The sequence below is a fragment of the Prionailurus bengalensis genome, chromosome F2 (genome assembly GCF_016509475.1).
Source record: "Prionailurus bengalensis isolate Pbe53 chromosome F2, Fcat_Pben_1.1_paternal_pri, whole genome shotgun sequence".
Classification (NCBI taxonomy): domain Eukaryota; kingdom Metazoa; phylum Chordata; class Mammalia; order Carnivora; family Felidae; genus Prionailurus; species Prionailurus bengalensis.
In genome coordinates this window covers 61074629-61091085 of record NC_057353.1, presented here as the reverse complement: position 1 = coordinate 61091085, position 16457 = coordinate 61074629, and the positions used below count along the sequence as shown (strand labels likewise).

The following is a 16457-nucleotide window of genomic DNA, read 5'->3' as shown; positions in this document are numbered from 1 at the left end:
ATGATTAAAACACTTGAGAAAAGGGCTGAAAAAGATGACTTGGTTATTCAATTCCTAATAGAATCGGCCCTTAAAACATTTTATAAACAAAATATAAAATGTATTTACTACATAATCTGTTATTTTAAATTCTGGTGACCCTTTAGACACCTTTAAAAAAAAAATGTTTAATGTTTACTTTTGAGAGAGAGACAGAGTGTGAGTGGGGGAGGAACAGAGGGAGAGGGAGACACAGAATCTGAAGCAGCCTCCAGGCTCTGAGCTGTCAGCACAGAGCCCGATGCGGGGCTCGAACTCACAAAATGTAAGATCATGACCTGAGCTAAAGTCGGATGCTTAGCGACTGAGCCACCCAGGCGCCCCTAGACACGTTTTAAAGAAGATATTCATAGTCCATCTTAAAGAGAGTGTTATTTTGGACTTTTTACTCTTGAATTTAATATTTGCTTTAAAAGAAAATCACCCTCCCTGCTGGACAAATGAAACTCAAATCTGTTTGCTTCCCCTAGGGCCTTATAAACAATTAAGAGACTCCAGGGGAATTAAGTGAAATGATCTTCAATCAAGAATTATCTTACTAGGGTGCCTGGCCGGCTCAGTTGGAAGAGCACACAACTCTTAATCTTGGGGTCATCAGTTTGAGCCCCCACGTTGGCTTAAAAAAATTTAAAGAGAGAATTATATTGCTAGATTAATGCAACAAATATGAGGGTAAACACCTGTGGAGCCTCACAAAATGTACTTCCTACACACTCCATGCTTCACTACAGCAAAAAAGAAAACTGAGAGGAAAACAAAGAATCTAAGAAACAAATAACAAAGTAAATTTCTGGATAAAGGCAAGAAATGTCTGGATGACAGCTGAGAAACATACTTTGAAAACTTTTCCACATTGGAGGACAGAGGGCTGTAGAATTATCTCCAGGGGTGAGGAATTACCTGGTATTATATAGAAAATTGTAAGTTCTGGGGCACCTGGGTTAAACATCCAACCTTGGCTCAGGTCATGATGTCACAGTTCATGGGTTCGAGCAACGTGTCATGCTCTGTGCTGACAGCTCAGAGCCTGGAATCTGCTTCAGATTCTGTGTCTCCCTCTCTCTCTGCCCCTCCCCCACTCATGCGCACACGCTCTCTCTCAAAAATAAATAAACATTAAAAAAAGAAGAAAATTCTAAGTTCCTTTAACACAGTTATTAGAGAATGTGGCAAGACCCAGTCAGATGCTAAAAGAAAATGAGGACATTATAAACTTTGAAATAACATAGTGTAAGAAATAAATTCAATCATAGCATGCTACTTGGGTAAGTGGTGAACAAAGTTTATAGTCATAATAAAAAATACTTTGAGATGTATAAAGATTGAAATATTAATATGTTAGAAAAATGAAGGAGTAATACAAGTAAGCAAAATTTCCACTTTCTAGTAGAAAGTCAAATAATGGATGGACCAAAAGACAGCACTATATTCATACTATTTGAGAATATAAATTCTACAATGACTACATGAATGAGGAATGTTCCACTGTAAATGTGAAAAAGGACGCCCACTTTGTCACAAGCCTTTTGTACGATTTGACTTTTTTACATGATTTGCACATCCTGGGGGTACGGGGCCAATGGTGAGATAGAAAAAAGACAACATTTTTACATTGAAGAACAATCTCCAAAATGCCTAAACCCATCCACTCTGAGTTGTTGTTTTTCCGAATAATTTTAGGCAAAGGCCTATGAGTCAATATTTATTTACAAAAATAATAGTCTTTTATTGTAAGTACTTCCACAGTTTTAAAAAGAAATTTATTTTTCACATTTAAATGTCTTTAAAAGTATTCAAAGGATTATCATTCTGCATTTTGCTTTTCAGAAAGTACTTTTGAGGCAGATCTATTCCGGATTCTTTTTCTTTTTCTCTTCTTTTCAGAGGCAGATGATTTTGTATCCTGTGCTCTTTTCTTTTTCTTCAAACAGCTAAGAGGATTGGGGCCACTTACTTTCTTGTGTTTTTTTCTTTCTCCTCTGTTCAGGGTTTTTCACTAAACCCTTTTCTTCTTTGAGTTGCTTGATACTTTGTTTCTCGTGCACTGAGACAAGCTGACCTGACTCTACTGCTTTAACAAAAGCAATTGTTTTGGGAGAAGGTTTGTCCAAGACAATAGTGTTCTGAATAATAAACATGAGAGGGACTCCCGGCTTTTTCTTCACTTTCATAGACAAATTCTGATCCTATTAAAAAGAAAAATAGCACTATTCAGTTCAAATATGTCAATTAAATAAGATGCCTTAAGTGGAAAAAATAGAAGAGATCACAAGTTTTACTTTTCAAATTGGTATGTCTCACTAATAGAGTAAATTTTATGATTAAAAAAAAGGAAGATAAACAAGAAATCTGAGCACAAAGAGATAAGTGGCAACAATGTGACACTGGATCTATCAAGATTCTACCACCAGGAATTACAAACTGTCACAAAGGTAAGAATGTTAGGCAATGACCCACTTTCTACTCTAAGACATGCTTCAAAAAGGGTGAAGAATGTTCAGAGGTTGAAGGGATAGAAATAAAATAAGAATTCATGGACTCAGATTCTAGATTCAGCTCTGCATCTAATTTAATGATTTTATAATTCTAAAAGAATACGTAACCAAATTTGTATGTATGTGAACTTCTTCGTTAGTATCAACCCTGAAAGTCTCTCCTTCCCCTCCTGGTCTTTAAAAGCCAGAAACAGTTCTATACTGGTCGTACAATTTCAAATAATATAAAACACAACTTTTTGAGAACTAGTATAAAATACAGGAACATGCAAAAACACTGATGAACACAGAATGTAAAATATTTGTTCCACTTCTCTTCAAAAATGCTGACACATATCATCACATCTTTTTGTCAATAACTATTAAAAAAATACTTCAGTAATTAAGAAAAATCAATATGCTTAAGGTTCTCTCCTCAAATTCTCTAATGGCATGACAACTGCTTTTATTGACTGCAAATCAACTTAAAAGCCTGTATTTTAAAAAGTTGAAACATTCTATCAAACCACTTCCATCTAATTTTTTCTGATTATAAGCAGCTCCATATGAAATAGAAACAGAAATGATTAAAATTGAGTCTAATTTTAAAAGCAGTATCACCTGTGTTGCCACAAAATAATGATGAGGATTTCCCTCTTCAACCATGGAGAGCAGACATTCTGATCCACTCACTGGATTCTTGAAATGGGGACAATTTCGGACTTGGCATTTTTGTGCAATCAGTTTTGCCCCATATAAGTCTTTTCCCAATGTTTCTAACTCTTTTAACACACACCTGAAAAAAAAAATGTTATTAGCAGCTCACAATTACAACATACATTTCAGTGTTCACATAAGTATAGAAAAAGTCAAGTTTTTACGAAATTTAAACTATACCATCACGATCTGAATGTGTTATGTGTTGGCCCCAAACATATGGTAGCCGTATCACTCTTTAAAAACCTGGAAAATATTTGGGGCACCTGGGTGGCTCAGTTGGTTAAGTGTCTGACTCTTGATTTTGGCTCAGGTCATGATCTCACAGTATATCCGGGGTGTGGGCGTAGGGGTGGGGTGACAGCGCGCGGGGCCTGCTTGGGATTCTCTCTCTCTCTATATCTCTCCCCCCACTCTTTCTCAAAATAAATCAACATTTAAAAAATAAATAAAAACCTGGAAAACACAAACACCAAGTTGAAGGAAAAACAGTTAAATCTACTGAGCACTTATTATGTGTCAGGCAGCATGCTAATTGCTCTTTACATAAATTCTTGCTTCAATCTCAAAACAGCCCTATCAGGCACCTACCTTGAAAGTTATCCTTATTTTGGAGTACCTCACTCTGAGAGATTCCAAGTAACATGCTCAAACACAGCTCATAAGTGGTAGAGTCGAAATGTGAATCCAAGTAGTTGACAACACATACCTTGCCCCAACCTTAGTGCTAGATGCTTCTACTTCAAGTACAAATTGGTACACCTTTAAACGATTCTCAGTACAGAGAAGTAAAAATTTAAGTCATCGGTTTAATAACAATCACAACTTCCTTTTTCTCTCTGCGTTTTCATATTAATATAAGCCAATGTTTTTTAAAATGTCAGCTATAAACTACCCATATCAAAATGACACAGTGATAACAAATTCTATTAATTTCTACTCCTTTTCACATCCCCAAATCTGCACCTCTTGAGGAGTCAAATGTCAGCATTTTAATAAGCTCTCCAGGCACTTCTTCTATCACACTAAAGAAAAAATAAAATAGAAAATTATGAGAACTACTTAGTCAAAGATTTCTGAAACTCCAGGCAGCCCTTGCCAGACTCTACCTTGCCTCACTCCCTTTATCATCCATTTAGTTTTGTTTAAGACAAGAGATTTTGCTTTCTATTCATCAGTTTTGAACTTTTTGGAGTTTCAGGCCCAAACTCCCATGTATTTACTGGATATTTCCTACGGATGTACACCATCTCTTCAAATTCATGTCTAAAATCATGAAGATTTAGATCACGAAGCTCCTGGGTGTAAGTCAGAAATCCTAACTGACCTTTTCTTCCTCACCCATAACCCTACCCCATCGGCTGTTGGTATCTGTCTCAGGAATGCCTCTCTGTAGAGCCCTTGGGCTCCAGCCTTTCTTCTCTGAAGTTTAGGCTCCCATTATTTCTTGATTGGACAACCACAAAACAAGTCCGCCGGTCTTCACCCTCTTGCTTCTCCAACTCAGCCCTCACACTGTTACAATCAGCTTCTCTAAAAGACAGTTATCAGGTCTGATAGCATTTATCTCTTCATGATGCACACCAAGAACCGACACAATACTATGCTTTAAAATAAGCATAGTAGGGGCGCCTGGGTGGCTCAGTCGGTTAAGCGGCCGACTTCGGCTCAGGTCATGATCTCGCGGTCCGTGAGTTCGGGCCCCGCGTCAGGCTCTATGCTGACCGCTCAGAGCCTGGAGCCTGTTTCGGATTCTGTGTCTCCCGCTCTCTCTGCCCCTCCCCCGTTCATGCTCTCTCTCTGTCTCAAAAATAAATAAACGTTAAAAAAAAAAATTTAAAAAAAATAAAATAAGCATAGTATATATGTATATTATATATAATATATATCATATATTATATATATTTTATATAGTATATAATATATACTATCATCTATAGTATATACTATATAATATATACTATCATACTATATATATATGATATATATATATATAAAATAAGGTGGGAAGGTGGATAAGGGCAACAAGATTGGCCATTTCAAGAATTCCCAGAGCTGGGTGACACAATTATACTAGTCTACTGTTGTGTATGAATAAAATATTCTGGAAGTTAAAATAAATTCTTTAGGGAAAAAATGCTACAGAACATAATTCCATATAGTACTTGCCAGACTTTTTTGTTACAGCACCATGTTAAAAATGTTGGTATTTCTATGGCACAGGGATTAAGAGAGGTGGTATGTAGCCAGGAGGGATGAACTCAGGGGCACAAGCTAACTAAGGACTTGTGTGGCAGTGCTGAAGGCTAGGGGTAACAAATTGTGGGGTACCTACAACCATTGTGAGGCACTACTTGACTATGGAAAGCAGTTCATGGAGCGGTATTATGTGCGAAAAGCAAGCCAGTAATATTGTATTCCCAGTAGAGCCCATTCCTTTGTGTGCATGTGCAGGTCTAAAGAACTGGATGGATGGTACAGCACGTTAACAGTGGTAACGGGGTGGTATTACGGGTCATTTACATTTTCTTTTTTTACTTTGTTTTAAAATATAATTTATTGCCAAGTTGGTTCCCACACAACACCCAGTGCTCATCCCAACCAGTGCCCTCCCCCATGCCCATCTCCCACTCTTTTTTTTACTTTTTTAAAGTAAATAATCTACAAGGGGAACAACAAAACCCTTAAGTGTTTTTTTTTAATTTTTTTAACGTTTTATTTATTTATTTATTTATTTATTTATTTATTTTTTAAAATTTTTTTTCAACATTTATTTATTTTTGGGACAGAGAGAGACAGAGCATGAACGGGGGAGGGGCAGAGAGAGAGGGAGACACAGATTCTGAAACAGGCTCCAGGCTCTGAGCTGTCAGCACAGACCCCGATGCGGGGCTCGAACTCACGGACCGCGAGATCATGACCTGAGCTGAAGTCGGAGGCTTAACCGACTGAGCCACCCAGGCGCCCCAAAACCCTTAAGTTTCTTAATAGTTCCTGTCGTAGGTTTGATTTCCCTTCTTCCCAGCGTCATTTCCAATTACACCCTGTGCTCTCATCTCTTTTTCGGGCATTTACAACTCCATTTCTTCATTTAGGTGGTCTTTATCTCTTGTCCGTCACCCAAACTAGTCCTTCCCCTCAGAACTGAAAGGTGTCTGGGCTCAAAAGTGACCTCATCTATGAAACCTTCCATGATTCCATCTCCCCACCCCCACCCCCGGGAGGTTCCCAGGCTGAGGAAGTCACAACACACACGAGTCAAAACGCGCCCGGAAGGTTGGCCGTTTGTCCTGTTCACGAAGTTATCCTCAGTGGCTACAGCCGGGCCTGGCATGGGGCTGGTACTTAATAAAGACAGTTCAATAAATAAATGACCATGGGCAAGGCTCTTAGCCTCGAGCTGTGAATTATCTTTCTGGGATTCGGAGATGTTAGCTCGCAGGGCAGCTGTGACGCTTGAAAATTTTTCATTTCCACTAGAAACAGCTATGCGAATAAGAGCAACCACTTGAAGCGGGTAGATTGTGGATACCAGCAAGTGCTCTCCACACGTCTGATCCTTAAAGCAACCTTATTAGTTCACGGTCTTTTCCTTACAGATGAGAAATCCCAGGCTCACAGAGATTAACTTGCCGGAAGCCACAAAGCTGGCAGGACTGGGACCAAGACTCGAAGCCAGATCGCACTACATAAAGCACGGGTCTCATTCTCCGGGCCAACCACGCGAAGATTCGCAGTGCACTGTACTTTCTACCTACGTGGTAGACACTCGCCTGACTTCCTCAGTGCCTCCACTTCACTGTCAACTCCTCGTGGGTGGAGTGTTTTGCACGTCGTGGCCTCGTCTCTACCACACCCGCAGGATCCCCAGGCCTCCTCCCCGGACCCGCCGGGCCCACCTGGTGGTGCACAGCTGCGTCTCCCCCATGAGGTAGCGGGGCAACTGCTCCCGCAGCTGGATCCGGCCGCGCAGCGCCGCCTGACAGAAGGTACCGTCCAGCAGGATCTGGTACGGCTCGCGGACTCCGAAGTTATTGCGGAAGAAGCCGAGATGCTTCTTGGCGTGTTTCTGCCTCGTGATCTTCATGCCTGGCTTACCGGGACCGAGACCAGGGCACCAGAAGCCGGTAGAAAACGCTTACCCTACTGCCCGCGCCTCCCGGAAACAATGCACCCTTTGCCCCCGGAAGTAAACGCCCCCACTTCCTGGGCACGCCCAGTGGTTGCTCCACGCTCAGACGAGCGCGCGCTTCGCTCCTGGTGCCCGCGCTTTAAGATGCGCGCCCTCCCGGCAATGCGTAAGCTTACTGCGTTATCGTGCGTGCAGTCAGCCTTTCAGAGATAGGCAGTGTGATGATAATCAACGATAATGTTGAAGCTTACTATGCTGCAGGCAGTATTCTAAGTAATTTACCATATATTATGCCCTTTAATGTTGATAATTTTCAAGTGGGGAAAGGAAAGGGATTGGAGTATACTGGACAACTATGGCAGGTTTGTACTAGTTGCCCTCCCTCAAAGAAGTTAGGCACGTTTGCTAAGGGCACGTGGTTCTATAGTGTTAGAACTGTCACTGGAAGCCAGGACTGAAGTTAAAAGCCGCCTGTAGTTCAAATGATCTTGCTACCCACCAGTACCCATCTCCGCCCCCCCCCCCCCCCAAGGAACTACTGTCACTGAGAGCCAACTTATGAAAGAAGATAGCCTAACCCTTCGTTAATCAAGAGTTAATCAGAAAATTTTGTTCCCTAGCAGCTAATCGCCAAGCATCCACTTCAATTCAGAACAAGCTAATCAGAGAATGGGGAGAATAGAATTTTGCATTTTTGTCCCAGGTCCTCGAATCTGTCCCAGATCTAGTTCTGGCTAACTACTGAGAGAAAGAAACAACACAGAAAATTGATGTACAAAGTGATGGAGATGTATTATTTGCAATGGGGTTTTTATTTGAAGATATAGGTTTATGGAATTGGAACTAAGAATTTCTATAATGTGTGCCCTGTCCTGATTCCCAGCACATCACTTAGATGGCTGCTTTTATTTCACTGAAAATTAATTTAGGAATTGGAAGCTATAAAATGTTATTATGGGATTGGATGCATGGTTCTTAAGTATAATTGCTCACTGCTTTCCAGGTTGATTCCTCTTTATCTCTGTATGCCAACTCCTTACCCCAGCTATACTCCCACCACAGAAATTATACCACCCCAGCCTTGCAAAAACAATTAAAATATTTTTTAAAAATAGATTGACAGATTTATCTACCACCACCATTCCATTGGATCATATTTCACTTATGATAATTAATAAAGGGAAACCTCACTATAATGGAGATGGGAGCTGGGTAGAGGGAGCTCTCACACCCCACTACTCTTATTCAATAACAGACCCCACAAAGAAGAGACAGACCTTGTAGATGGATACCACTTTACTACCCCAGCAGTAGGAAAGAAGACTTTTCTTTTTTTTTTAATATTTTTTTTTCAAGTTTATTTATTTTTTGGGGGACAGAGAGAGACAGAGCATGAACGGGGGAGGGTCAGAGAGAGAGGGAGACACAGAATCGGAAACAGGCTCCAGGCTCTGAGCCATCAGCCCAGAGCCCGACGCGGGGCTCGAACTCACGGACCGCGAGATTGTGACCTGGCTGAAGTCGGACGCTTAACCGACTGCGCCACCCAGGCGCCCCAAGAAAGAAGACTTTTCTTATCCAATCCCACCAACAGCCCAGCGAATGAGATACAGTCACAACTTAGCCAATGAGAAGCTACTATACTTCAGGTTTTCAGTTTACTCCAGTGGACGTTTTGTTTATATCAGCCTTCCCAACCTCTAGATTACATCTATAAAAGAGCAGTACCTCTTCTTTGTTCCCCAGACTTGCCTATGGTTTTGGTGTATCTCACTTGTCTGGTACTGTAATTGTTTGCTATTGCTGAATAAAACCATGCTTTTTTCTTGGTGAAATAATGGGCTTAAAGTAACTGGTTTGATTTTTAAGGTTCACTAATGAGAAAAATGTGGTGCAGGACTAGGGCTTTGAGTCCGAGTTGTTTTTTGTGTTTTTTTTTATTTTTTCAATTTTTTTTAACTTACTAAACTATAGCATAATTATTTTTCAAACTCTATGTGTATGACAGTGCCTTTTGCATATTGGATCCTTATTTCACAAACATGAAGACGGTTTACAATGGTGATTAGCAAGTTTAAAACAGAGTTTTCTACTATAGCAGTGTTTCTCAAAACATAATCCTGGGATATGCAGAAAAAGCTCTTAGGATGCTTGTTTAAAATGCCCATTTCTGATTCTGAACAAGTATTGAAGGATAGGGATACTATTCAAAAAGGAATTGCCTTTAATTACAATCTTCCCAAGTCATTATTATGCATATTAATGTTCCTGAAGGTTGGTTTGCAGTAGAGCATCACTGTTCATCCAATAGGACATTTTCAGTAGGTAGTTCACCGAACACTTTCTGGTCTGAGGGTCAATGACCTAATATTAGAACATCAATATTTGGGCACAACCTAGGCACAAGACAAATATTGCCGTTATTTGTTGAACTAGTAAAGATTCTTAAATTATCTTATATCATCTTAAATTATTCTTATAATATCTTTGCTAAAAATTTTAATAGCCATTGAAAATAATTTTGACCTTATGGTGCTGGAACAATAACGTCTCAGCATTGCTGGCTGCTAGCTCTTTTCTTAGGTCACTTTACTGGACATTTTCCATGCCAAATAGCCATTCAGCTCAGGTAGGGAATTAATTTATTTTTCTTTATTTATTTCATGCTCTTCATATTCTTTATTATGTCTGGATCAAATATAATTTATAGTGCGATTTGTTGTACATGATTTTGAAGATTTTTCTTCATGAAATTTTGATGAAGCCAAGTTGACAGAATGATTTATTTTTGCAAGGTGTGACTAATTCCCAAACAAGACTTTTTCATGAAAGATTCATGGCCTAAATGGAATTAAATAGGTAAACATTAAATACAATTCATAAAGGTTATTTTGTTTAATTTCATAAATGTTAGTATTCCAGATAATTCACAGAGATTTCTATTGTGAAATTATTCTGCCTTACAATCATATTTAAATATTTATAAACATTTGTTAACACCCACTAGTTCAAAAAGAATACAATATTCTAACATTATGTAGCTAACATATGCTCTAAATAGGTAATTTCCCTAAATAAATCATTTAAAACAACTTAGGTAAACTGGTTTGTATTGAGGGCCTACTAAGTCCTTCAGTAGGATCCCCTGTGATAGACTCCATCCTGGACTTGCTTACTGTGAATTTTCATACATGGCAGGCAGGCAGTGTTTTGAAGGTTGGATCCAGAGGCCTCTCCTCCTTTTAAAACATTTTTTATGTTTTTCAAAGTACAAAAATGCCTTTTATAACAAGTGCAACAATGGAACAACACAAAGATATTCATCCCTTCTCTCCTTGCTCAGATAACGCACTAACAACCTGCTGTCCTTCAGCCATTTCCCATATTCATATACTTTATACATCATTTGCATACATACATGGAGAGATTTTTGCTACTTATGTTATTCAAAAATGGCATCATATTTTGTCACTTCTATACATTTTGCTTTTCTCACCCAACAATCCTTGTGGAAATTCTTCCTGCCTCTACACCCCAAGTCAATTGGCATAGTTCTCATTCATTATTTTTAATGGCTGACTGACATTCCCCACAAAATCATCACATATAACATGATGTGGCACAGACTGTGAATCGTCACTCAATATCTCTTCTCTCTCTCTCTCTCTTTTTTTTTAGTAATAGAAATTTGATTTTATTCTGGACATTAATGTGCCCATGGAAAAGAATCTATTTCCTAGCCTTCTGTGTAGCTAAGTATAGCCATATGGTTAAGTTCTAGCCAAGGCTACATAAGTATAAATGTTACAAAGATCTTCTGGGAAGGCTGTTTAAAAGACACCAACTTGGCTCAGCAATTGGCACTTTTGTTTTTTTCCACTTTCTTCCTTCCTACTCTCTGGAATTTGGATGTGATGAATGGAACACTAGACACCTATTTTAGTCCATGAGGTAACCTGGAGGATGGAGGCTATGTGCTAAGCTGGAAAGCAGATAAAGGAAGGAATCTGTGTCATTTCCAAATCTAGACTTTCTATGTCTGGACTTGTTTTACATGAGAAGAAAAACAAACTTTTACCTTGGTTTAAAAAATATTATTTTAAGTTTTTTCCCCACTTTTGAGACTTTATTTATTTTAAAGCAGCAGTAGGATTACAACAAAATTAAAAAGAAGATACAGAGATTCCCCATATACCTCCAGCCTCTACACATACACAGCCTCCCTCATTACCAACACCACTCACCAGAATGTTTTTGTTGTTGTTGTTGTTTGGTTGGTTGGTTGGTTTTTTTACCTGAGGGTGAACCTACAATGGCACATTCAGTTTATTTTATATGCAGCCGAACCCACTCCTAACTGATAAAGTTAAAACTACTTGCCAGAATTTTCTTTTGACAGATGTCTTTGATGAAACTTTGATGTTGCTTAGTGTTTGCCAATACAATTACCCTTTCTTTGAACAGGTTCAAAATCTCAGTTTCATATTTTCTGTAAAAGGTAGACTTTTTCCAAAGTAAAATAAATTAAATCCTTTTTACTTGCTATAAAAGCTATCTTGACATTTGTTTCTTTTGAAAGTATAAACAATTTGATTTGAACTGGATATGTCAGTGGGATGAATCTCCTGTTGAATAAAGTTAGTTAAATATGAAGAACCCCAACTGCTTGGGCAAGAAATACCAAGAAAATGTTAATGTCAACGTACTTGTCAATGAAAGCAAGCAAGCAGGATTTCTGTCTGTTGGCCCAGCTAGTACCAGTGAGCTCTCCCTCCAGGGTAAATGACAATAAAGAAACTGTCTCTTAGGAAAAAGTTTCAAGGGATTTCTGTTTGTCAAGGATATTTTTAAACCAGACAGTAATCAGGAAGTATCCACCATTTGTTATCAGATGGCCATAAAATTAGACTAGCAAATTTGCTTGCTATAATAAATAGTCTCTTTGAATGAAATCATACAGAGAACACATATTGCCATGTGAATTAAAGTGAAAGGAATTTTCAACTTTTTACCGTTAACAGATCTGAATAGTGCTCTACATTGGGATGTTACTATAAAATGTTTAATGATTGTAATGAAAGTGGTAAAACCAAAAACTGGTAGAGAGGAGGAAAAGTTAAAAAGTGGCAGCAGTGTGCAAACTATTTTACTTTGATGCATAACAAACTGCCATTTGAAATTTAATTAAATCATAACTGAAAGTGGTAGAGAAGTTTGTACCGTACAGGGTCTTTCATTTTAACTTATCAAAGCATTTTAGATTAATGAATCCTTGTAAAATTACTCTAGGTAAACAAATATTATTACTGTTACTTAAAGGAGTTTAAAGATCAAAAATTACGTCAGATTATGGCATTAAAAGGATTTTCTAAAAACACGATTTATTTACATTAAACCAAATGCTGAAGACAACCATTTTGCTCATGCTTTGGTATATATTTTTATGCAGCAGGAGGACTTCACAGCAGAAACTGAACTACTGGTGGCAAGAAATTAAACAAACTTTCAATAATGCAGTAGAATATTATTTCAAAGTCTCATATTTATAATTAAATCACATCAATACAAGGTATTAATTACATGATGTTATACAAAGTAAAAGTCACTGTTAGAATCCGTGCAATGTTTTCAATACTAGATCACTTTGTTTTAATATTAGTTGGTAATTCATAAATCAAAATACTGAGATGAGAAAGTCAAATGTTGTTTCTAAAATTATTATTCTAGCAAACATACAGAAAATGCCCACATGCTGGGTCTTATGTATAAATGAGTATTATTTTCTTTTTAGTGGCTCCCTCTTTACCCTTTCTATTGTTCCTTTCATAGTACTGAACAAATCACTTAGCTCTTCAAACAATAGGCTCACAGTTTCATTCCACATGTACACAGAAGGAAGCATATGATTTAAATTGATTCCAATAAGACTAAAGAGAAAGACCTTTTTTGGAGGGCGCCTGGTTGCCTCAGTCAGTCGAGTGTCCAACTTTGGCTCAGGTCATGATCTCAGGGTTGGTGAGTTTGAGCCCCGCGTCAGGCTCTGTGCTAATAGCTCAGAGCGTAGAGCCTGTTTTGGATTCTGTGTCTCCCTCTCTCTGCTCCTCCCCTGCTCGTGCTCTGTCTCTCTCTCCCAAAAATATAAACATTAAAGAGAGAGAGAGAGAGAGAGAGAGAGAGAGAGAGAGAGAGAGAATTTTCTACCCCCTTGGTTGGGGAGAGGTTTTCTTTTTCTGGCAATAAACATTAAAAAAAATGAAGTGCATTGTGTCCATTGCTACTGGCAGCAGTTTTGAGTTTATAGGTAGCCAGTCTGTGAACAGAACTAAAACATGTCAGAAGCCAGAGTCAAGAGAATCATAATGACATGGAACTGGAGACTCTATGCTACTTTATTTGGAATATGTACTCCCAACCTAGACATTTAGTTACATGATAGAGTACATTTCCTTCTTGTTTAAAATAATTAAATTGTTTTTTGGTGTGTACTTGTTTTTTGTTACTTGCAGCCCCAAGTGACCTAACTGATGTTTATTTGTTAAATCCAGGCCCCCCAAAAATGTATTTTAAAAGAAAAATGACACGGGCACCTGACTGGCTCAGTTGGTAGAGCATGTGACTCTTGGTCTCAGAGTTGTGAATTTGAGCCCCATGTTGGGTGTAGAGCTTACTTTAAAAAATAAATAAATAAAAGGAAAAATGATAGCATTACCTGTATAATACCTTGCTTTAAAGAAACTTAAGATGTTCTGCATATGTTCTTATTTTATCCTGGACAACACCATGAAGAGGCTGGGATGTGGAAGTAACTGTTGCTATTAGCTGCTTTCAACATCTCCCAAAGGCATCTTTTCCACTCTAGTTAAATATTAAGCAAAGTGTTTTGTGTTTTAAGCCCGATAATTTTCTCTGGCCTAATGAATATTTGTGGACTTCTAAACAGTATACTAGCTTAATCCAGAACTTTAGTTTTTCCCTATTTATTTATAATATTTATATGTTGTTTTTTATATAATATATAATATAAATATATTTTTATATTATATTATATACTTTATATAATATATAATACAAATATATTATAATATTTATATTATAATATAAATATTGTAATATTTATATGTTGTTTTTTCTGGCTTTGCTTACATCTAATTTTTGTATTGTAGACCTGGCTTGTTAATTATAATGGCACCATATAGTCTCTTGTGGAGGGGTAGAAACTTCCCTTTCCTCCCATTTCTGTAGAATAGGGAGTTTCTGATCCCTTCCTCATGAGTGTCGTTGGAGGGTAGGCCCCTCTGTTTCTCTCCATTCTGTTACTTGTGACTCCTGAAAGAAGGAAGGGCTAATGTGATATTTTTGGAGATCTCATAACCATCACATAACCACATCTTCTTCCCAAGGGAAAAAAAGATCTCTGTGCTTCTTTCCTAGAAAATAATGTATACAGAAGAGGTAAGAACATACATTCTTTACAGAATTCTTGGCTGAAAGCTTTGCCTGAAATTTTCCTTGCTTCTTTGTTTCTAATGGACACTAGAAGAGGACAACCCCTGAGCTGTGCATCATGAATATACAGTTACTTCTGAGAGGGGCAGTAAATAGAAAGATCAGATTACTTTCTACCCTCTTCCTTCACACCAAAGCTAGAACAAAAGCTAGGTTGGTCCTATAGAGGTTATCTGTGAGCCCCGAGCAGGCGCAGACACAGAGCCCGCTCTCTGCCTATCTACTCCGTGACCAAGGGCACTGCTCAGCTCAGAACCCAAGACTTGTCAGATGATCAAAGGAAGCTTCTTTCCATAGAGGTCTGGAAGCAGGCACCAACTGAATAGGAATATATTTACATTTTAAAAAATGTTTTGGCTCCTCTGTATACCAAATAGGAATAAAGTGTCATTTAAAAAAATCCTTTGACTCATCTTTGGTGTCTTGACTGTCATTTCACACATTGAAAGGGATTTAAGAAAGCCTTTGCCAAGTGAGGGAAAGCAGCTCCAACACTGGCTGGTTCTGAGGCACGGACTGGTCACAGTCTGACATTCACTGGGCTGTGTTTTCCTAGTGGGTAGAGTTACTATGCCACAAAGGCAGAACCAGTCAGACTGTTTATTTTTTCATTTTTTCATTCAGGTATGACAGGCTATTCTTTGCTTCCTGTCCCTAGGTGGTAGTCACCCATGGGCACAGTCCACAGCTTGCTTTGGAAGGCCCTCACCATCCTCTCTCTTTTTGCTTCTGACTAAATTTGAAATATTTCCAGCAAATATAGAAGTATGCTAAAAACTTTAGTTCCTTTGACAGAAAGAATGAAGAACGTATTGCTAGGGATACAGGGTAAATTTATTTTCTCTGGTAAATGAATAGCCACAATAACTTAATACTCACAATATCAAACTGCTTTTGGCAGGGTGTGGGCAGAAACACAACTTAATGATTGCGACCAACCTTCTTTGGGTGATCAGTACAGAATATCCTGTGTTCTGCTGCAATCTGTTATTTAATATTTTCTGCAGGCTTTAGGTTTATTTTGCTCTTATTTTTCTAGTATCTTGAGGAGGGAGCTTTCGTTATCGATTTGAGATATTTCCTCTTTCAGAATGTATGCATTTAGCTATAAACTTTTCTCTGAGCACTGAGGTAGCTGTGTCTCACAGATTTTGACATTCAGTTCAATGTGTGTGTGTTTTTAAAGTTCCCTCAAGACTTCCTCTTTGATCCATGGGCTATTAGAAGTGTGTTGTTTAGTTTCCAAGTACTGTATTTGGAAAATTTTCTGTTACCTTTTTGTTTTGACTTCTAGTTTGAGTCCATTGTGGTTGGAAAACATACTCTGTGTGATTTCAATTCTTTTAAATTTTTCAAGTTTTGTTCATGGTTCAGGATATGGTTTATATGTTCCATGGGCATTTGAAAAGAACAAAATGAATGTGTATTCTGTTGCTGGGTGGAATGTTTTATAAATGTTGATTAGATCCTGTTGATGGTATTGCTGAGTTCCTTTATATTCTAGCTAGTTTTCTCTCTAGTTTTTCCATCAGATGTCTCCAAGTATGAGTGTGTATTTGTCTATTTGTCCTTTGAATTCTAGGAATTTT

General features: G+C 38.1%; 1 protein-coding gene across 1 annotated transcript; it reads right to left on the bottom strand.

Moving 5' to 3' along the window:
* Positions 1-1740: 1740 nt before the first annotated feature.
* UTP23 (UTP23 small subunit processome component) lies at positions 1741-7418 on the bottom strand. Its single transcript, XM_043601627.1, is given in 4 exon segments — positions 1741-2011; positions 2013-2225; positions 3135-3309; positions 7130-7418. Coding segments are annotated over 4 exon segments (744 nt in total). The 5' UTR covers positions 7318-7418; the 3' UTR covers positions 1741-1843.
* Between the last annotated feature and the right edge of the window lie 9039 nt (positions 7419-16457).